This window comes from Nyctereutes procyonoides, unplaced genomic scaffold (genome assembly GCF_905146905.1).
Source record: "Nyctereutes procyonoides isolate TBG_1078 unplaced genomic scaffold, NYPRO_anot_genome, whole genome shotgun sequence".
NCBI classification, from domain to species: domain Eukaryota; kingdom Metazoa; phylum Chordata; class Mammalia; order Carnivora; family Canidae; genus Nyctereutes; species Nyctereutes procyonoides.
In genome coordinates, this window is record NW_026575146.1 from 82,016,444 (window position 1) to 82,039,231 (window position 22,788).

Here is a 22,788-nt window from a genome sequence, read left to right on the forward strand (position 1 = left end):
GGTTTTTTTGTTGTTGTTTCTTTTAATGCTTTGTAAGTATTTCTTAAATATTACAGATTGTCATCCTTTGTCAGTTATGTGTGCTATACATGCTTTCTCTCAGTTTGTGGCTTGACTTCTAATGTTAAATGGTGGTAGAAATTCGGTTGCAATGCCATCACATTTAACAGTTTTCCTTTGCTTTACTAATTTATTTAGGTCTAGTTTAAGAAATATCTTCCTCTATGAGTAAAGGTACTCTCCCATGTTTTCTATGAATGATACTGTTTTGCTTTTTGTGTTTCAGTCTTTAACTCACTTTGGATTGATTTTAGGATATGATATATGGTAGAGGTCCAGTTTAACCTTTTCCATTTGGATAATTAATATCCCAATATCATTTTTCTCTAGTGTTCTGTTTCTCTTTCTCTGCACCAAAACCACATTGTCTTAATTAAGACAGCTTTATAATAATGTTTGATACTTGGTAAGTCATATTCCTCTACTGTAATCTTATTCTCTAGGAGTCTGTAAGCTATGTTTTGGCCTTTGGCTTCTCCATATAAATTTTAGAATTGGCTGATCAAGTTTGTAGAAATTCAGTTGGCATTACAATTTGTACTGCATTGACTCTGATCAGTTTGGGGAAGGTTGGCATTTTCTATAGTAGTAAGTCTTCCTCTCCCTCTAGCTGGTATTACTCTGTTTATTTAGGTCTTATATTATGGTTGTAATTAGAGTCGTATATGTCTTTTATTAATTTCATTTTTAAGTATTTTTATATTTTGTGTTTTTTAAATGGTATTAATTTTTAAACATTAAACATCATTTTCTTATTGTTCCTTGTGTACAGACATGAAACTGATTTTTAGATACTGATTTTATATCCATCCAACTTGCTGATTGCTCATTTATTCTGATATCTTTTTTTTTCTTAAAGATTTTATTTATTTATTCATAAGAGACCAGAGAGAGAGGCAGAGACATAGGCAGAGGGAGAAGCAGGCTCCTCAGAGGGAGCCCAATGCGGGACTCGATCCCAGAACCCTGGGATCACGCCCTGAGCCAAAGACAGACACTCAACCGCTAAGCCACTCAGGCATCCCTCATTTATTCTGATATCTTATAGATTCTTTTGGATTTGGAGTCATCTGACTACATAATCATATCATTGATAAGTGAGGATATTTTTTGTCTGTAAATAATTGTATTTTAAAATATTGATCTTTTCCTTTTTTAAGTTCCTTATTCTAAACCTTGCCTTACTGCACTGGTTTTCCTTGATAAGATGGAGAGAGGCTTCAAGTGCAATGTTACATTAATCATAAACTTCACTTCATGGAATGTTATCATTGGTCTGAGCAAGGCCATCTTCTTGTTCTGATTATTTATTCATTTCTTATCTTCCATTCCATTTGCCCACCCCCTGGCAATCCTGTTAATGTGCATCTTTATTGGCATGAGTTCGTGCAAAATGATTGTTTTATGTTAAGACCCAATGTGATGTTTTTCTGAATCCTCCAGATGTGGTTGAGAAGAGTGTTACTTGACTTAGCTGTATTATTCTATATGTGGCAATTAAATCAGGTTTGTTAATTTTGTTATTTTTTGTAATTTAAATAATTTCTGTTTTTACTGATTTATTTGTCTGTTGTGCCTATCAGTTTTTTTTTTATTTTTTTAATTTGTATTTATTTATGATAGTCACACACAGAGAGAGAGAGAGGCAGAGACACAGGCAGAGGGAGAAACAGGCTCCATGCACCGGGAGCCCGACGTGGGATTCGATCCCGGGTCTCCAGGATCGTGCCCTGGGCCAAAGGCAGGAGCCAAACCGCTGCGCCACCCAGGGATCCCGTTACTATCAGTTATTTCAAGTGATGTGTTCTGTCATAATGATGAGGATTTATCATAATTTTGTTCTTCTTTATTTTATGTATGTGTATGTGTGTCTATATATAATACATATTTATTTTTTATTAGGGAAGCATACACGTTGTATTTTCACATTTTACCTCCAGTCTTTCTGAATATTTATGTTTTGGATGTGTTTCTTGTAAACAGCATATATCTGGGCTTTGATCTTTGACTTTTATCTTTTAATGAGATCATTTAGCCCATTAATATTAATTGCTGATATAAGGGCATCTAGCTGGCTCAGTCAGTGGAGCATGTGACTCTTGATCACAGGATTATAAATTCAAGCCCTATGTTGGGTGTAGAGATTACTTAAAAATAAGATCTTTTTAAAAAAATTACTGATACAATTGAAAGTATCATTATTGGCTTAGTTTGTGCTTTTTATTCTACCTTTTCTGTATTTCTCTAATCTCATTTCACTTCTTTGTGAATTTTGAAGCTATAAACTAATTTCATATATTTTGTGGTTACCTAAGAAATTTTTTTTTAAGATTTTATTTATTTATTCATGATTGACAGAGAGAGAGAGAGAGAGAGGGAGAGAGGGAGGCAGAGACACAGGCAGAGGGAGAAGCAGGCTCCATGCCGGGAGCCCGACGCGGGACTCGATCCTTGGGCCAAAGGCAGGTGCCAAACCACTGAGCCACCCAGGGATCCCTACCTAAGAAATTTTAATGCATTTTAACTTACCAATATCCAAAACTAAAGAACATCTTTATGCTCTTGCTAAATAGTATAAGGAACTAGGATAATCTGATTAAACAACTTATATTGTTGTCAGATATTTTAATTCTACCGTCTTTTTAACCCATAAAACATTTTTAGTATTTTATATATTTGAATATTAGCTTAGGTTATCCATTTATTTACCACCTTCTTTGTTCATTATTCTTATATCTTAAACCCTCTATCTTGGTATCACTTTTCTTCAGACGGAAGTACATATTTTAATGGGTTTCTAGGGCATTTGGTTTTGGGTTTTTTGAAAATGTCTTGATTTGCCCCCATTTGTGAAAGATAATTTTCTCTCAGTTGACAGTCTGCTGTTTTATGGTTTATATTGTTTCTATTGAATAATCATAGTCAATCAGACTGGTTTTTCTGTGTAATCTGTCTTTAATCTCAAATTGCTTCTTTTTGTTTAAGATTTTATTTATTTACTCATGAGAGACACAGAGAGAGGCAGAGACATAGGGAGAGGGAGAAGCAGGCTCCATGCAGGAAGCCCAATGTGGGACTCAATCTCGGGACGCCAGGATCACGCCCTGAGCCAAAGGCATACGCTCAACCACTGAGCCACCCAGGCGTCCCTTTCAAATTGCTTCTAACATATCTTCTTTTAGTGTTCAGCAGTTTTGATATAATTGTCTAGGGTTTCTTTTTATTTATTCTCCTTGTGACTCATTGGGCTTCTGAATAAGACTCATTGGCTTTCTTATTCTAGTTCTGAAAATTTCTTATCCATTAGGTCTTTTTTTTTTCAAGTAAGTTTTATGCCCAACTTGAGGCTTGAACTCATGACCCTAAGATCGAGAGTCACGTGCTCTATTGACTGAGCCAGCTAGATACCTCCAATAGGTCTTTAGTTACTGCCTTTTCTCAGTTCTTTTCCTTTTTCCTTTCAGAACTGTGGTTAGATATCTGTTAAACCTTCTTATTTTTTCCTGCCCTCTCTTATGCTTTCCCATATTGTCTTTTTTGATAACATTCTGCATAATTTCTTTTTATATCTGTAGTCCAGTAAGTTTTTTCTTTGGAGATATTTATTCTAGCCATTGTATGACTTAATTTTAAATATTGGGTTTCTTTGTTCTAGAAATATTTTTTCCTTTAAATCTACCTGTCTATTTTGTGTTTTTTTGTTTTGTTTTGTTTTTTGTTTTTAATTTTTATTTATTTATGATAGTCACACAGAGAGAGAGAGAGAGGCAGAGACACAGGCAGAGGGAGAAACAGGCTCCATACACCGGGAGCCCGACGTGGGATTCGATCCCGGGTCTCCAGGATCGCGCCCTGGGCCAAAGGCAGGCGCCAAACCGCTGCGCCACCCAGGGATCCCATGGTTTTGTTTTTTGCCTTCTACCTCCTAGATACCTGTTTTATAGTCTTTGTCATTATCTATGTAATAAATGAATCTTTGCAGGTGTGACATTTTCCCCCTAATATTTTTATTTTTATTTATGAAAACTTTAAAATATAATGGAAATTTGAAACAATTGCATGATTGATTTTCCTGACTCTCTGATCCTGCAATTATGCCTTTGTGTGTGTTTTATTTTTATATCATTTTTTATTTAGGTGAAATTCACATAACCTACAATTAACCATTTTATAGTGTACAGTTTAGTGGTGTTTGGTGTTTAGTATATTCACAATGTTGTGCTGTTTTATTATTTTTGACATTTGGGTCATTATCCTTGGAATTCTGTTTGTGGATTCTTGAGCCCTGGTTGAAGGTTGTTCTTCTAGACCAGGTCTGTGTTTGCTTCTGCCAAGAGCACTGCCAAACCAGAGCCACTCTAAAGTAGATTTACAGATGGCAAGTTTTATAGATCACCTTAGTAATGTGCATGTGAGCCACAGACCTGTGGGAGGGCTGACTTGTGGTTATAGTTCCTCAGGGGAAAATGTTTTTTTTTCCACCAACTGCCAGGATTCAAATCAGGCTGTTTTCCTTGTAGTCCCCAAGAATGGAAGTGTTGCTTCTACTTTTTCTTTATTTTGTGGGCATGGTCCTGGAGGTCCCAGGTCTTTACAGGGCAGAACCATTTTTTTTTAAGATTTTATTTATTCATGAAATACAGAGAGAGAGACAGACAGAGGCAAAGACACAGGCAGAGGGAGAAGCAGGCTCCATGCAAGGGAACCCGATGCAGGACTCGATCCCAGGTCCCCAGGATGACACCCTGGGCTGAAGGCAGGCACTAAACTGCTGAGCCACCCAGGCTGCCCCAGGGCAGAACCATTTAGACTCCCATCTTGACCAGCTATAGGCTTTGTCTCTCCCCTCCCCCATTCTTTGACTGTCAAAGCTCATGGTCATCTTGGTTCAGCAGCGGTTCTTTGATTAATAAGTGTCAGTGGCTCAGCATTCTCCTGTTGGTTCTCAGTTTGATTCAATTTTAGCTTCTGAAGATTACTTTCCTTTTTTTTTTCTTAAGATTTTATTTATTTATTTGAGAGACAGAGATAGTGAGAGAGAGCACGAGCGAGGAGGAGACGGAAAAGCAGGAGAAGCAGGCTCACAGGAAGCCTGATGTGGTGCTCGATCCCAGGACCCTCGGATCATGACCTGAGGCATCCAGGCACCCCAGTTACTTTCCTTCTTTGCCAGATCATCATTGCATCCTAAAATGTTTTTAATATTCAGAACATTATTTTTCAGTTGGTGATTTGGTCATGGGAACCAGCCCCCTCAAAGCTTGATATCCTGTGATTGTCTCTACTTTTTTTTTATTTTCCTTCCTGATTCTGAGCTTTTTTAAGGGCAGGTGCTAGATCTAAATCATCATGTCCTCCAAGCGCCCACACAGAGCCAGAGTAATGGGAGATTTTGATATTTTGGATAAAAGTTTTGTTTGCCGAACTGCTTCTTCTCTTCTACTTTTGATTGCCCTTCATAGAGCACTGTGCTCTGTAGTGACCTACAGTGAGCAGACCAAGCATTTTCTGCTCCTCTGAGTGGAGTGCCAGTCCAGGATTTCTTTTAAAGGATCTTCAGAAATCCCTGGCTGCATCTATAAGAGCCAGAAGTAGAAGACCATGAGCTACAGATTTGGAGAAATCTGGATTCAAAACCCTGCAATGCCACTACTAACTGCAAATTTGAGTAAATGACTTCACTTCTTTGAGCTTAAGTTTCCTTTGAATTAGGATTCATGGGCTTCTCCCGAGGATTCATACACATAACTCACCAGAAGCTTAAAGTGCTTAACATGCAATAAATGTATTTGAGATGCAGTAAATACTCACTGTCCGCAATAAGGCTAGTGGTAGCAATACAAGTGAATAGTATCAGGTAAGAAAGCCATACTTAGGGAACTTGTGATCTTGGTTGGGAACCAGAATGTGTTGGCTATGAAGATTATGATAATTGTGATTTCTTGTAAACCATCCAGGTGGTTGGTGGCAGAAACCGTTGTCCAAGGCTGGGCCTGCCCAAGTGTCCTGTGCTTTGGGCTGGAGGCTCCACCATGTCTTTGGGATGCCTCAATGGCTGAGGAGCTCAGTGTCTTGTAGGTTGTAGAACAAGGATCTGCCCAGGGCAGGTGAGAACAGGCCCTCTGGGCTCAGATCAGTTGGGAAAGTTGTTTCCTCTAAATACATTGTGTACAGTTGGATATTCTGGGGTTCAGGGCAGGCAGTTTTGTTATTCTCCCTAAAATCAAGAAAGACCGTGTATGTGTGTGTATATGTGTGTGTGTGAGAGACACACACACACACAGAGTGTGGGGGAGAAAGAAGTGTCAAAAGCAGGAAGATTGGGGCAGCCTGGGTGGCTCAGCGGTTTAGCGCCGCCTTCAGCCCAGGGCCTGATCCTGGAGACCTGGGATCAAGTCCCATGTCAGGCTCCCTGCATGAAGCCTGCTTCTCCCTCTGCCTATGTCTCTGCCTCTCTCTCTCTGTGTCTCTCATGAATAAATAAATAAAATCTTAAAAAAAAAAAAGGCAGGAAGATTGAAACAGGAAAGGGGAGGAAAATTCATTCTCGGCCTTTGGGGGGGGGACTCCAAGGTCAGTCTGGTGACTCAAATAAGGCTGCTTTTGCTTTTTCCTCCTTTGCCTTCTCAAGCTCTGTATTTCTCTAGGATGAACCCAAGAAATAAATGATCTGTTTCTGCAACCCTAAAAGCCATTATTTATGTGAATTGATATTTCTCCTCTCCTTCATTGAATGCATTTTTTATTTTGAAAGATTTGAACAGTGGATTTCTTTTTCCTAAAACTTCCTGCTTCCCTAAGCCCCTCCAAGGAACTTAACCTGCTCTCCAGGTCTTCTTCTAGTGAGTGATGCCACCAAAGGCTGCTGTCCCATAAGTGCTCCTGTGTTTACCAAGTATCTCAGTATTCATTCAGCAAAACCACTTGGCATTCCTTAAGTGCATATCCTTTCATCAGGAATACTGGTGGAGTGGAAATCCTTGCGAGAAATTTTATGCCTTCCTTGTTAGAGTGGTCATTTTATGAAATGGTTAAGTGGGATCCCGGGTTGCAAATTTGGGTTTTCTAATTAGACAAGCAGGTAATTGATGTTGACTTGCAGTCTCAGTATTTGCCCATATCTGTAACTCTTTTGAGATTTTTAAGACTGAGGATATGATAGAGATATGATAGATTGAGTGTATGGAGTTATGTGATATTCCAAGAAGTCTGTGCCAGGTAGACAGCAATAAGTGGGTCCATTTTGAACTTCTCTCTGTATGCTCATCTTGAGTCACATCAGTGTGAGTCTGGATCCTCCTCCATCAGTTCAGGCAGATCAGGAACAAGGAGAATATGATCAAGGACAATTTATGGGAACAGGAACAATATAACCGGATGCATAAATTGTTGAGAAGAAATGACTCATACTGCAAAAGAATAATAGAGAACTTGTGCAAACTAGTATCCCAAAATAAGATGGAAATGTCATACAAGCTGGTAAAAATGATACCTATTTTAGAATTTTTGATCACATGGAAAAGTGATCAGCCTTTAATATTCTGGTATATTTATGGGTATAAGTTTTTAAGAAATTATTAAATTGTAAGTAAATCATCATATAAATCATCTAGTTATATTCAGATCCTGTTTTCAGAAATAGAAATTTTATAAGATATTTTTGAATGATTCAGACTTTTAAAAAGTCTTTTTTTGTTGGGAGAATAGAAAGGAGATAGTCACAGGTGTTGTATGGTGAACATAGAGTATGCCATGTGCTTGCATGTATAGTTTTATTTACTTAGGAAACACCAGTTGTTTGAACTTTGGTTATTCCCAGACCTGGGGGGGATAATGGAAGAGGTAGAGCCCAAGAGATTACTTCTGTAGTTGCAGGCATGCTTAAGCATGATGTGTGTGCCAAGAATGGTGTACTCCAATCACTCTTACTTCCACACTGAACCATCCCTGTTAAAGGGCCCAGCACAGTCTATTTTCTCAATATTGTTACCTTACTAAATTGCTTTCTCCATTTTCTTTTTCATTCAGTTGTAAAGATTTTACCCATCAGTTTCACAAACAGCATATTGATCTTTGGTTTCAGGGCTTCAAGTTCAAAGATGTCGCCATTTACTTCTCTCAAAAAGAGTGGGAATGCTTGCACTCTGCTCAGAAGAGTTTGTACCGAGATGTAATGTTGGAGAATTATAACAACCTGATCTCACTGGGTAAGTTATGTGCTCCCCCACCCCAATTTTAGAATTAGTCTTCTGGAATTTTATGTTCTTTGTTATGAAATTCTCATGAGTGCTTCTCAAATGTCTGGCAGAATTAATGATTCTCGTTGCTTCCCAAAGAAGGGATTATCCCTCATGAAGTTAGAATTGGCTGCTCCATTGGACAGTTTTTTATTGTTGTTCCTCTGACTTTTATCCCTTCCATTGATCCTTAACCTACTTACTCTTTCTTAATAATCATGGATGATTTTAATTCTGGTACACATACAACATAACTTTGTCTTTTTTTTTTTTTCTTTTTTCTTTTTTGGGCAGGACTTTTTGGTTCTAAGCCAGATGTGATATCCTTACTGGAGCAGGAGAAGGAGCCCTGGATGGTTAAGAGTAAGGAACCAAAAGAATGGTGCCCAGGTGAGTGATGGTGACTCCTATGGGGAAGACCATGACTGGTGGTCACCCAGGGGCCATTGAGAAGGCAGCATATATGAGCTATTGGTAGAAAAGCTTCCTGATAAATTCTGAGATCCAGAGAAAAAAAGAAGGATGTTTCAGCATAAGGCCTCAAATTTTGACTTCATTATCACTCTTGCTATCCTCCTTCTTATTTGCCTCTGATTTCAGGAAGGAAGCCCATTCTTCCTTCCCTGAGATAACTGTTTTCCCTGTACTGTGTGTCCAGTTTTGTCCTGACTTTTTAAAGAAGCTAGCTCTATTGAGATATAAATCACATATCCTAAAATTCACTTATTTAAAATATACTGTTTGGGGTTTTTAATATAGTCAGAGAGTTTTGCAACTGTGACAACAATCTAAATTTAGAAACTTGGGATCCCTGGGTGGCGCAGCGGTTTGGTGCCTGCCTTTGGCCCAGGGCGTGATCCTGGAGACCCGGGATCGAATCCCACGTCGGGCTCCCGGTATGGAGCCTGCTTCTCCCTCTGCCTGTGTCTCTGCCTCTCTCTCTCTCTGTGACTATCATAAATAAAATTAAAAAAAAAATAAATTTAGGGATCCCTGGGTGGCGCAGCGGTTTAGCGCCTGCCTTTGGCCCAGGGCGCGATCCTGGAGACCCGGGATCGAATCCCACGTCAGGCTCCCGGTGCATGGAGCCTGCTTCTCCCTCTGCCTGTGTCTCTCCCTCTCTCTCTCTCACTGTGTGCCTATCATAAATAAATAAAAATTAAAAAAAATAATAAAAAATAAATAAATTTAGAAACTTTTCATCACCCCAAAATGATACTCTATACCCATAAGCAGTCATATACCCAGCCCTAGTTCTTTATTTCTGTAAGGTTGGTAGTGATGTCCTTCTTTCATTCCTGATATCAGTATTTGTCTTCTTTCTTTTTTTTCTCTTGGTCAATCTAGTTAAAGGTTTGACAGTTTTGTTGATCTTTTTCAAAGAACCAACTTAGAGTTATGTTGATTTCCCTATTTTTCTGTTTTGTTCATCTCTACTGTAATCTTTATTATTTTCTTCCTTCTGGTATCTTTGGTATCTAGTTCTCTTTATCTCTTCTCTCTTTATCTAGTTCCATAATCTGAGTTGAGATTTTTCTTGTTTTTTTTGTTTTTTTGTTTTTTGATAGGCATTTTAAGCTGTAAATTTCCCTTTATGATCTGTTTTAACTGTACCCCATAACTTTTGGTATGTTTTTCTTTCACCCAACTCAAAGCATTTTCTGATTTCTCTTGTGATTTCTTCCTTGATGAGTATGTTGTTTTCTGTTTCCTTGTTGATCTTCTGGCTAGCTACTATCCATTATTGAAAATGGAGCATTGAAGTCTTCAGTTTGTTGAAGCATCTTTTTTTCTTCAATTCTGTTTTTGCTTCATGTACTTTGGGGCTCTCTTATTAGGTACATACATGCTTATAGCTGTTACCATTTCTTTTTAGCTTTTTATTTTGAAATAATTTAAGATTCAAAGGAGTTACAACAGTAGTACAGAGGTCACTTGTACCCTTCACTCAGCTTTCCCTAATAACATTTTACCTAATCCTAGTACACTGTCAAAACTAGGAAATTGATGTTGGCACAATAGTAGTAACGAAACTCTACACAGACTTTATTCAGATTCCACCGATTTTCAAATATACTCCTTTTTATTTATTTTTTTTAAATGGTGTTCATATCTCCATAAACTTTGTTTTTTTTTTTTTTAATTTTTATTTATTTATGATAGTCACACAGAGAGAGAGCGAGAGAGGCAGAGACACAGGCAGAGGGAGAAGCAGGCTCCATGCACCGGGAGCCCGATGTGGGATTCGATCCCAGGTCTCCAGGATCGCGCCCTGGGCCAAAGGCAGGCGCCAAACCACTGCGCCACCCAGGGATCCCTCCTTTTTTATTTTTATTTTATTTTATTTGGTATAGATTACTGTGAAATTCTATGTCACATGCAGATACATATAACCACAACCACATTTGGGATACAAAATCTTATATTTTTATAAAGTATTTTTTAAACAATGCTATATGCTTAGTTGAATAAAAGCCAGATATATAGCTTTAAGAGTCAGTGTTGTTTTGATTGTATAAAAAGAATGCTACAGAACACTGGATGGAAACAAAAGGTAATGATGAATAACCTGGGAAGTAGCTAGGGTCAGGAAGGATGCTAGGCCTGCTGGAATTAGATTCAATTGACCTTGTAGAGAATAAATTGACCTTGTCTTAGTCACAGGCCCCTCCTGGGAATGATGTGTCTGATGGAGAAAGAGGCCAAGTGTGATTATAGTTTAAGATTTGGGGTCCTTTCTGGCCCTTTCTTGAATTCATGAGCAGTGTTCAGGCCAGGAAGAGCCAGTCTCACCAGCAGTCTGCAGAAAACTTAAGGGCTGATTTAAATCCCTAATCGCTGATAACCTTGCAAGTTTTCTTTTTTAGAAACCTAGCCTGTATAATGGCCAGAGAAATGAGGGGTCTATTTAGGGAAGATGGTTATAGGTAAGGCAGTATTGTGAGAAAATATTAGGGGCAATATTATCAGACTGGTAAGACTTTTCAGATCATGACAAATGATACGAAGCTGGAAGGAGGAGTAGAAGGATCTGGGCAGTATGGTGGGACTGCTGTACCAAGGTAGAAGAATCTATTCAGTGAAGGCCTTAAGGAGAGAGTCTTGGGTGGATGTCCTGGAAAATCTGAATGGAGGTCCACTTCATGCAGGGCCTTTGTAGTAAGCCTAGGAGGTTGGATTTTTTTTCCTGAGGACACTTGGCAGCCATTGAAGGTTTTAAACAAGATAGGAATGTGATTGAATTTGATTTCTAAGACCTCTCTCCAGCTGTCCCGTAGAGACTGAATCAGGATTCATGAGTAAAATGGTAAAACATGGTAGGAGCCTGTTTGGGAAGTCCAGATGATTTGGCCTTGCACTAGAATGAGATCATGGAGTAGGGAAAGCAGAGAGACTGAAGATCAATTTAGAGGAATAATTTTATAACAGTGAGCAGTGATTGTGCAGGATAGGAGCAATGGGAGCATCCTTGATGGATGTTACTTTTTGATTTGAGCATTCTTTTAAGGTCCAAATTTATGATTCAAATCCATGCTTTTTACAGTTTTCTTTTCCACAAGATTGTTTTTCCAAAATATTTAAAATTACAGTATTTTCTGACATCTGATGTCTGGAACTTCCCTTACAGCACAAAGGGCCAAACTTCCCATACAGCATTAAAGGCCAAAATCATTTTACCTGTCATTATATAGTTCTTGCTTTTAGTGCCCCTCTCTGAAGTATAACCTTGTAGCATCCCCAGTGTAAGTGACATTATCATTAGATCGCAGATATAGATCATACATTAATCACAGAAGAATCTTCTTACCAGTTGTTCTAAGTTTATTCATCTCTCTAGATTTTCCAACTGTTTATCTTTTCTGCAACTTGCTTTTGGCTGGTCCAACTACTCTGGACTTTAGCAAGAACAAAGAGACTATCCTAAGCAGCAGGGTGCCTGCACAAGCTGTGACAACTTACACGAAGTATCTCCTCGTGTCTCAGCCTCCTTGATTTCTTTTTTTTTTTTTTTTTAAGATTTTATTTATTTATTCATAGAGACAGAAAGAGAGAGGCAGAGATACAGGCAGAGGGAGAAGCAGGCTCCATGCAGGGAGCCCGATGCGGACTGGATCCCAGGTCTCCAGGACCACACCCCGGGCCGCAGGTGGTGCCAAACTGCTGCGCCACCGGGGCTGCCCAGCCTCCTTGATTTCTGAGTAGTTAAGTAACTGTCCAATGTCATACAACTAGCAAGTCATGGAACTAGGATTCACACCCAAGCAGCCTGGATCTTTGCTCTTTCTCACATCATATAACTTCTCATAAATGGTTGCCATAGTGTCCTCAGTTTCCATTAGAATTTTTTTAGAATTACATAAAACAATTCCATTGTTGTGTAAAGGTAACAATCTTCTAGGAGACTAGTATAAGCACATGTACAAATATATTCTAATGATGCTGGCTTGTTTATGCATTACTGCCATGTGCATAGGAAGTGCTGTGGAGAGGGCGGTGAAGCTGTGAAGGAGCAGAGGTAGGAAGACAGTTCCTTCACCTATTAAATAATTAAAAACACGAAGTGATTACTCTGATTCTCACTGTTGTAATGTCATTATCTTTAGCATGTCTACCTTTATTTGCACTGGAATATCCTTAATCTGGCAATTAGTTTAGTTAACATTAATTGAACTATGTACTAGGGATTGGTTATATCATGGTGAGTGAAATAAGTATTATGGTAGTTCTAGGCTACTTTGGGAGAAATTATATCAATAGATAAATTAATAAATGTGTAATTCCAGAATTAAGAAAAAAGATTACAAAGGCAAAAAAACAGGGTACTTGACAGAAAATTAAGATATTTACAATGAAAGAAACTGGCCATGCAGGGATTCTGGAGCAGAGCACTCATGGCAGACAAAGCATTTCCTAATAGAGTCTAAGATGAGAACGTAATTGCCATGATAGTCCATTGGAAGCCAGTAGAGTAGGTACATAGTGAGTGAAGGTGAGAGCATCTTAAAATGAAGGTGACTAGAGAAGCAGGGTTCAAATAATGCAGAGTTTTGCAGGTCTAGTGAGGAATTTTGTATTTTATTATAAGTACAGATGAGATGTACTGTGTTTAAACAGGGAGTCCCACACTTTGAGTTGCCTCTGAATCCCTGAGAAAGATTAATAAAAATGCCAATTCATGAAATAGTATTTACTCTGCAGATACACTGAAGGACAGATAGGCAATACAGAAGTAAACAAGTTAAAGTATAATATCTTAGAGTTTAGAGATAAAGTATACTGATGTCTGCAGGATGGATGGATGTAGAGAGAGAAAGATACATGATGAGGCAAGAGCCAAATGTTTATTAATAGAATCTAGGTATGGGAATATGGGAGTTCACTATCTCAGTTCTTTTAATTTTCTGTATATTTGAAACTTCTCATAATAATGTTGGGGAAATAGATGATATGTGATGATAAATGCACTGCAAAAAAAATGCAGTAAGTAGAGTAATGAGGCCCCTGTTTTGTAAAGAGTGGTCTCATGTTTGAGTAGAGGTCAGAATGAAGTACTTGAACAAGCCATATTAATATGGAAGTTCTTTACAGGCAGAGATTCTGAAGGAGTAGTGTGCTTCACAGGTTTGAAGAACATCCAGTTGGTCAAGAGCTGGAGCAGAATGAGTTAAAGGGAGAATATCTGCTATGAGGTCAGAAAGAGGTAGTGTAAGGTAGGTTTAGGGAGGGTTTTGTAGGCCTATAAGGACTTTGACTTTTACTCTGTACCAGATGGAAATCCAGTGGAAACTGAGGCAGAAGAAAAGCCTAATCTAGCTTACTTAACAAGAACACTCTGGCTTCTGTCTTAGGTGTGGGATATTAAGAGGGCAAGAATGAAAGTAAGGAGCCCTGTTAAGAAAGTGTGTTAACTTGGTGAAAGATGGCTTTGGACAAGGTAGTAGAGGTACTGGTAGAAGTAGTCAAAATCTGGATATATTTTGAAGGTAGAGATGAGAGGACTTGCTGTTAGAATGTCCTACTCCTTTAGATTCTCATTTAGTGGGTGCCTGGGTGGCTCAGTATTTCAGCGTCTGCCTTTGGCTCAGGTCCTGATTTGGGATCCTGGGATCGAGTCCCCGATCACGCTCCCTGCGGGGAATCTGCTTCTCCCTCTGCCTATGTCTCTGCCTCTGTATGTGTGTCTCTCATGAATAAATAAATAAAATATTTTAAAAAAAGAAAAAGAAAGAACGATTTTCATTTAGTTCGTCTGCAGTGGTTCCTGGACATCATATTTGTAACGTTCCTCAGCTAATTCCGAATTTCACCAGAAGTGAAGAACTACTTCTTCACAAGCTCCCCTCATTTTCTCTATTCTCATCCCCCACCCTCCACAACCTAGGCTTTTTTTTTCAAATTTCAGAAAGTGCTGTGTTTAGGAGCTGTTTAAATTATTCACTAGTATTTTCAGTATGCCATTTCTACCTTAGAACTTTCCTATCTCCTGCCACGTGAAAATACTTCCCATTTTCTTTCTTGTTATCTTACAGATTGGGAGTCCAGAAGAGAAACCAAGAATTTATTTTCCAAGGAGCACAGTAATGAAATTAAATCATTGCACATGAAGATAAAAAAACTTATAAGTTCTGACCTTGAGTGCACTAGGGTCAGAGATAACAGAGAAATCAAATGCCACTTGGAGAGACAACAGGAGGGACATTTCAGACAGGCTGTCATAACCTCTGAAGCAAGGTCTGCTCCCATTCAGTGCACAGTTCAAAGTGTACCTCAGACAATTCATAGTAGAGGGAAAACCTATGAATGCAAGGGATGTAAGGAAACTTTCAGGTGCCAATCACACCATATTCAATATGAAAGAAGTCATAATAAGGAAAAAGACCCTAAATGTGGAGAATGTGGGAAAGTCTTTAATAGTAGGTCAAACTTGATTAAACATCGGAGAATTCATGAAAGCAAAAAAAGTAAAGAAAATAAGAAATGTGCCTTTATCCATGGCTCTGAAATTACTAAACCTCAGAGCATTAATACTGGTGAGAAACCTCATAAATGTAAGGAATGTGGGAAAGGCTTTCACTCTAGTACACAACTTAGTAAACATCAAAAGATCCACATAGGTGAGAAACCCTATAAATGTAAGGAGTGTGGGAAGGCTTTTCCATCTACCTCACAACTTAATTTACATCAGAGAATTCATACTGATGAGAAATATTATGAATGTAAGGAATGTGGGAAAGCCTTTACCCGTCCCTCACACCTTCTTCGACATCAGAGAATTCATACTGGTGAGAAACCCCATAAATGTAATGAATGTGGGAAAGCTTTTCGTTATGACACTCAACTTAGTCTTCATCAGATAATTCATACTGGTGAAAGACGTTATGAATGTAAGGAATGTGGGAAAGTATATAGTTGTGCCTCACAACTAAGTCTACATCAAAGAATTCATACTGGTGAGAAACCTCATAAATGTAAGGAATGTGGGAAAGCTTTCATCTCTGATTCACATCTTATTCGACATCAGAGTGTTCATACTGGTGAGAAACCATATAAATGTAAAGAATGTGGGAAGGCCTTTCGTCGTGGCTCAGAACTTACTCGCCATCAGAGAGCTCACGCTGGTGAGAAACCCTATAAATGTAGGGAATGTAGAATGGCCTTTACTTGTAGCACAGAACTTATTCGACATCAAAAAGTTCACACTGGTGAGAGACCCCATAAATGTAAGGAATGTGGGAAGGCTTTTATTCGAAAGTCAGAACTTATTCATCATGAAAGGAGTCATAGTGGTGAAAAGCCCTATAAGTGTAAGGAATGTGGGAAAGCCTTCGGTCGTGGCTCAGAACTTAATCGACACCTGAAAATTCATACTGGTGAGAAACCTTACAAATGTAAGCAATGTGGGAAGGCCTTTATTCGTGGCTCACATCTTAGTAAACATCAGAGAATTCATACAGGGAAGCGGAGTGAATGAAGTCATGTGGGAAGGCTCAAAATGTTACCTCTGCAATGTCATACTAGTAAAACACAAAAACCTCTGATTTTTAAGGAATGTGGGAAAACCTTTGAAGATAACAATATCGGAGTTCACACTATGGACTTTATTTGAGGGCTGGAATTTATCTGATATGTGTTACTGCTGAGATACTTTATAAATGTTAGGGATTGAGAGGGTTTTATTTATATTCAAAAATTTATTAAACATCAGGATTCAATTGGTATAAAAGTGAGAAAACTCCCTGAATGTAAGGAAAGTCTTTGGAAGGCAGTTAATGTGTCAGACAGTTGTACAAATGTTTCTCAACATCAGGGTCATTTGCCCTGTGGGAAATCAGAGGGTTCATAATATATAAATGTTATAGGAGACCAATTTGCTTTAGCTAACAAGTTATTCATCTCATAATTCATACTTGAGGAAGGCTACAGGAATGTTAAAAATGCAGCAGATTCTTCTGTCCCGCTCAAATCTTAAGTATTTGCAAGCTCATCCTCTAAAATGGAACTGAAGCAGAGTAAGAAAGGATTTAACCAATATTCAGTCTTTACTTGCCTTATAGGGCAAATAACTTAACTGGGTCTAAACTTTCTCACTTATAAATTAGCAATATTAGCCCCATCTTGTTAGTATTTTGAAGATTAAATAATTACATACTGCATACTGTGGCTCATATTTAAAGTGTATTAAACAAGAGCTGCTTTTATTTTCATATTTGTGGATAGAAATCATATTAGAGAAAAGCCTTATGTGTGTAGTGACTATAGGAACATTTTACATCATCTTTTTATTGAATATCAGGTAATTCCTTCTGGAGAAAAATTAAAAACTGAAGCTTTCATTCATCTTGCCCTCTTGCCTCACTAGGGGAAAGGAAATAAGGCAAGTTATAATTCAGAAAGAATGACAAAGAGACAACTAACTATATGTTGAAATTTGTAGGCTGCGACAAAGCTATTCCTAGGAAAATTGACTTCTTTTAATATATGTAGAAAATGTGGACAATTAATGGCCATGATTCATTGCCAGTTCACTGTACTTGGTGAACTGCCGGTTTTAATAGGTTCCCTGTAAACACTTGTTGAAGTAAGAGGAATGAAAGCGTGAATGAAGAAGCATTCGACTCTAGTGTGTAGAAAAGCTAACAAATTAAGAGAGCAAAGCCAAACAAAACAAAACGAAAACTTTGAAAACATATTGGGATGGGGGAAAAGAATCCTCAAGCATCGTTAATGAGAGAAAATGTGACTATAAAAAGGAAATTTTAAAGAAATAAGGCAGTATTGTGGCAGACACTGTTGGGTGCCTATCCATGCTCCCTATACCAGGAGCACTGCCTGTTGCCCATCTAAAGTCTAGGTCTTGCTCTCCTAGTTTGCTTTGCATCTGCTTTGCATTCCTAGCCATAGAAGACCTGAGCAAAAGTCTGCACGTATGCTTTAAGTTTTCTTTCCTAAAAAAATAGGAAATAATCCTCTTACATTACAGGATGCATGACTATATGTCTGTGCAATACCTGGAATTGTGGCCCATGTTGCTGTCAGATGCGGTGAGAGGCTAAGATTGGCACAGCAGATAGATGGGAATTACCTGCACTCCTGACATTTTTGGGCTAATGAAATAATGCAGAGCTGTCCTGTCTCTGGGTTTTTAGTAAAATAAGAAACTTCATGCATGTGTTGTAAGTTTATACTCAATTTTTTATGATAGACTCGAGTCCTGGAAAAAATATTTTTACATATTTATTCACCTTAATATTTTAGTAAGATGAGAAAATGTTTATATTCAACTTTTTATAGTATATCTGAAATTGCAGGAAAAGCATTAAATATTTTTAGACAAGTGTATACACATATTGTATTTTGATTAATAAGACACAGGAAATGTTTTCTTTTTTACTTCTAACATTGTATAGTATGTATTGATATTCAGCTTTTTTAAAACATGTCTGAAATCCTGAAAGAGTATTTTCCTGAATAAAGTAAGGACCAATAAAAAACTGATTAAAGAGGTATACCATGATTCCTCTAGTATCAGAATATCTAACAGATAAAATCTTCTAGTCTCCAAGATACAGAGTCACAACTATGAGGCAAGCATAACTCTTTGAAGAAATTTGGAAAAGGACAACATCCAAATCAAATCAGCTATAAAAACAATCTACTATATTTATGGTATGTGAATATTCCAATTAAAATAGCAAGTCAAGGGCAGCCCGGGTGACTCAGCGGTTTAGCACCGCCTTCAGCCCAAGGCCTGATCAAGAGACCTGGGATTGTGCATGGAGCCTGCTTCTCCCTCTGCCTATGTCTCTGCCCCCCTCTCTCTCTCTGTGTGACTATCATAAATTAAAAAAAAAAAGAGAGACCTGGAATTGAGTCCCACGTCGGGCTTCCTGCATGGAGCCTGCTTCTCCCTCTGCCTGTGTCTGTGCCTCTCTCTCTCTGTGTCTCTCATGAATAAATAAATAAAATCTTTAAAAAAATAAAAATAAAAAATAAAATAGCAAGTCAAATTTAGCAGCCTATTGGAGGAGATGGAGGGGGGGGCAGTTTAGTCCAGAAAAAAATAGTTCACTACCTTTCCCAATTGTTTTGTAACGTAACATATAAAGGTAGTGTTTACACATTGAAAACTAGAACCTAAAATAACTATTTCCCACGGAAAGCAATAAATGAGAAACTATTATAGCATGTATGTTCAACTGCTATGAAGTCACTGCAGTTATCCACTTAATCCTACCTCCTGGGTTACCCACACATTGGAATAATCACCATCCAGTGGATTCCACTTTAGCCTCACACTTTAGGAAATAATACATACTTCAGATAAGTTTAATATAAACCTGAGTAAATTAAATCAATCGTGGATAATGTCAGCCTATTGTGGGACAATTTATAATAAAAATTCAAGCATTTAATTTTTTTTTTAAGTAAGCTTAGGGGCAACCCGGGTGGCTCAGCGGTTTAGTGCCACCTTCAGTCCAGGGCGTGAACCTGGAGTCCCGGGATCGGGTCCCACAAGGGGCTCCCTGCATGGAGCCTGCTTCTCCCTCTGCCTGTGTCTCTGCCTCTCTCTCTCCCTCTGTGTCTCTCGTGAATAAATAAATAAAATCTCTTTAAAAATACTCTTTAAAAAAAAAAGTAAGCTTAAAAACGTAGGACTTGAACTCAAGACCACGAGATCAAGAGTTGCATGCTCTACTGACTGAGCCAGGCAGGCACCCCTACCTAAGCATTTGTTAAAGGAGGGAAATCATTGCTAAATTTTATCTGCACTGGCATAATTATTTCATAAGTCTGTTCTTGAAAGTTATACATACTGTTTTAAGAGGACAAGTTATGGGCAGCCCAGGTGGCTCAGTGATTTGGCACCTCTTTCAGCCCAGAGCCTGATCCCCGAGACCCGGGATCGAATCCCCCGTCAGGCTCCCTGCGTGGAGCCTGCTTCTCCCTCTGCCTGTGTCTCTGCCTCTCCCTCTCTATCTCTGTGTCTCTATTGAATAAACAAAATTAAAAAAAAAAAAAAGGACAAGTTCTGCCCTGAGAAGAAATTGAAGAATTAATAAAGGTAGGCAAAACTAGGCATGACATGATGCTGGTTTCATTATAATTCCTAACATTTTTTCAGTTATAAAAAATGTTAAGAGATGATTCTCTTTTAGTTTTTGCCTATGTATACACATTTCTCTTGTCAAGGCTTCAAAGTTGTATTCTAATTTTCTATAACGTATAAAAAACAGGTATATCATAAAGATTTTTTAAAAATCTATCAGGGTGCTGGACTGACTCAGTCTGAAGGGCATGCAACTCTTTTTTAAGCGGAGGGACACCTGGGTGGCTCAGTGGTTGAGCATCTACCTTTGGTTCAGGTCGTGATCCCGGGGTCCCGGGATCAAGTCCCACATCCATCTCCCCACAGGGAGCCAGCTTCTCCCTCTGCCTATGTCTCTGCCTTTCTCTGTGTATTCATGAATAAATAAAATCTTTTTTTAAAATTCTTTTGAGAAAGTGAGTGACAGCATGAGCAGCAGGGAGAGTCAGAGGAAGAGGGAGAAACAGACTCCCTGCTGAGCAGTGTGCACAACTCGGGGCTTAATCCCAGGGCCCCAGGATCATGACCTGAACCAAAGGTAGATGCTCAACCACTGAGCCACCCAGGATGCTTAATCACCTGAGCCCCTCAGTCACCCCAAAAGGCATGTAACTCTTAATCTTGTGGTCATGAATTAAAGCCCTATGATGGATGGAGAGATTATAAGTAAGTGAAATTTAAAAAAAAAAAAAAAAAAACCTATGCTTACTCTCTGAATTGCCAATACCAACAGCCTCCCACGCTTTTTGCCATACTCAAGAAGCACGGCCATATCTAGAAAGTTTGTTTTGGTGGTGTAGTCTGTGTGTATAGCATAGCTGGAACAGAATTGTGCTTATGTATTGAAGTGCTATCTTCTTTTCTCACTTGGTAGCAGACCATGACTGGACTTCCTTCCAGTCAGAACCTGCAGGTATAGCTTTTTAGCTTTAGACTCATTCATGATAAAGACATAATATATGCAGCCCAGTCTTCCACTAGTGAAAGTTCAGATTTGTTATTTTACAAATAATTGGAAAACAGTTTTACTACACACGTATTGTTTCATGTTGGTGTTTATATTTCTGCTGAGTGGATAGATTCCCACCAGTTGGATCCCTTGCCTTACAGCATGGTTTATTTTAAATGCAATAGTTAATACCTCATTATTTTCTGAAATTTGACATTGATGTAGGAATGTATGTCCATTCCCAACAACTTCAACAAGGACTGAATCTTGTTAAATTGAGTGAAGAAAAAAGTGCCTTTAATTTGCATTTTCTTAACTGCCAATGAGGTTGAATATATATGATGCCTAAGAGTTATTTGAATTTTGTTTTTGTGAATTGCTTGTTTTTATGTATTCTCTTTTTTAAATTGAAGTAGTTTTTGAAGCAGTTTGTAGAAACTTTGTTTTGTCATATACTTTGCAGTTGTTTTTCTTAGTCTGGCATGTATTTTTTTTGCCTTTTTTAATGGCAAAAGAAATCAACAGACGTTTTCTGTGAAAGACCAGATAGTAAATATTTTAGCCTTTGTGGCCATAAAGTCTCCTCTGCCTTTGTAGTGTGAAAACATACATAAATCAATGATTCTCAACCAGGGGTAATTTTGCCTTTCCTACTCCTAACTCATTGGGCACTGTCCAGAAACATTTTTGGTGGTCACTTTGAGGGGGACGGCTGCTGACATCTGTAGGCAAAGGCCAGGGATGCTTTGAACACCTTACAATGCATAGTACAGTGCTCACAACACATCTATCTGTCCAAAATGTCATGAGTGCCAAAGCTGAGAAATTCTGAATTTACACAATCAACAGGCCACATTTGGCCTGCAGGCTGTAGTTTGCTCACCCCTGTTTTAAATAATTCTTTTTTGCTGTATGAGATCTACTTTTTTGGTTTTGTGCCTGAATTGTCTCTTTCTCCTAACTTTTCCAAATTTTCTTGTTTTATGCTTTAAAATTTTCTTGACTAAATAAAATAATTCAGAAAAACAGTAGCACCTGTGTAACTGCTGCCTACTAGACATCTAATTGTCTTTTATTAAAATTTTATCAAAGAAAGAAGCACCTAGGTGCTCAGTTGGTTAAGTGTCCCACTCTTTGGCCAGGTGATGATTTTAGGGTTGTGGGATTAAGCACGCGCGCGCGCACACACACAGACACACACACACACACACACACACACACACACACACCATCAGGCTCTGCGCGCTCGGTGTGGAGTCTGCTTGTCCCTCTCCCTCTATTCTTCCCCCGGCTCGCTTGCTCACTCGCTCTCTTCTCAAAATCTTTTTAAAAAAATTCTATAAGTAAGTAATTTCAGAAATAGGCAAAGTTTTCTCTTTACCCTTCAGTCCTCCCTGTTTCTACAGAGGCAATAAGTGCACATAATATCTATAAAACTCATACATGGGATGCCTGGGTGGCACAGTGGTTGAGCCTCTGCCTTTGGCTCAGGGTGTGATCCTGGGGTCCTGAGATCAAGTTCCGCATTGGGCTTCCTGCAGGGAGCCTGCTTCTCCCTCTGCCTATGTCTCTGTCTCTCTCTGTGTGTCTATAATGAATAAATAAAATATTTTTTAAAAAGTAAATGTACACACAGATAGTGCATATTATCATGGGTTTTTAACCCAAAATGATCATACATCTTTCTGTAATTTTTCTTTTTGACAATATGTAGGTTCCAAAACTAATGAAAAATACCCCATTTTTATGTGCTGTGTTGAATTCAATACAGTTTATTCACTGATGTCTCTTTATTCATGAAATAGAGAAAAACAATTGCAGATAAAATCCTTTTTATGTATTAGAGAGAGAGCAAGCGAGCACAGGCAGTGTAGAGGAGGGGCAGAAGGAGAAGGAGAATCACAAGCAGGTTCCATGCCCAATGCAGAGCCCAACATGGAGCTCAATCCCACAAC

At 38.5% G+C, this 22,788-nt stretch overlaps 1 protein-coding gene across 5 annotated transcripts in view; it reads left to right on the top strand.

Annotated features, from left to right (window-relative positions):
• The window catches only part of ZNF568 (zinc finger protein 568), an 83,581-nt gene extending 61,750 nt beyond the window's left edge, over window positions 1–21,831 (top strand). For all 5 annotated transcript variants that reach the window (XM_055310639.1, XM_055310638.1, XM_055310642.1 and 2 more), the window contains 3 exons: window positions 8,144–8,267; window positions 8,592–8,687; window positions 14,828–21,831. In XM_055310639.1, the coding sequence (XP_055166614.1) occupies window positions 8,144–8,267; window positions 8,592–8,687; window positions 14,828–16,269 (1,662 nt within the window). In that variant the 3' untranslated portion in view covers window positions 16,270–21,831. The remainder of the gene's footprint in view (window positions 1–8,143; window positions 8,268–8,591; window positions 8,688–14,827) is intronic.
• The last annotated feature ends 957 nt before the right edge of the window (window positions 21,832–22,788 follow it).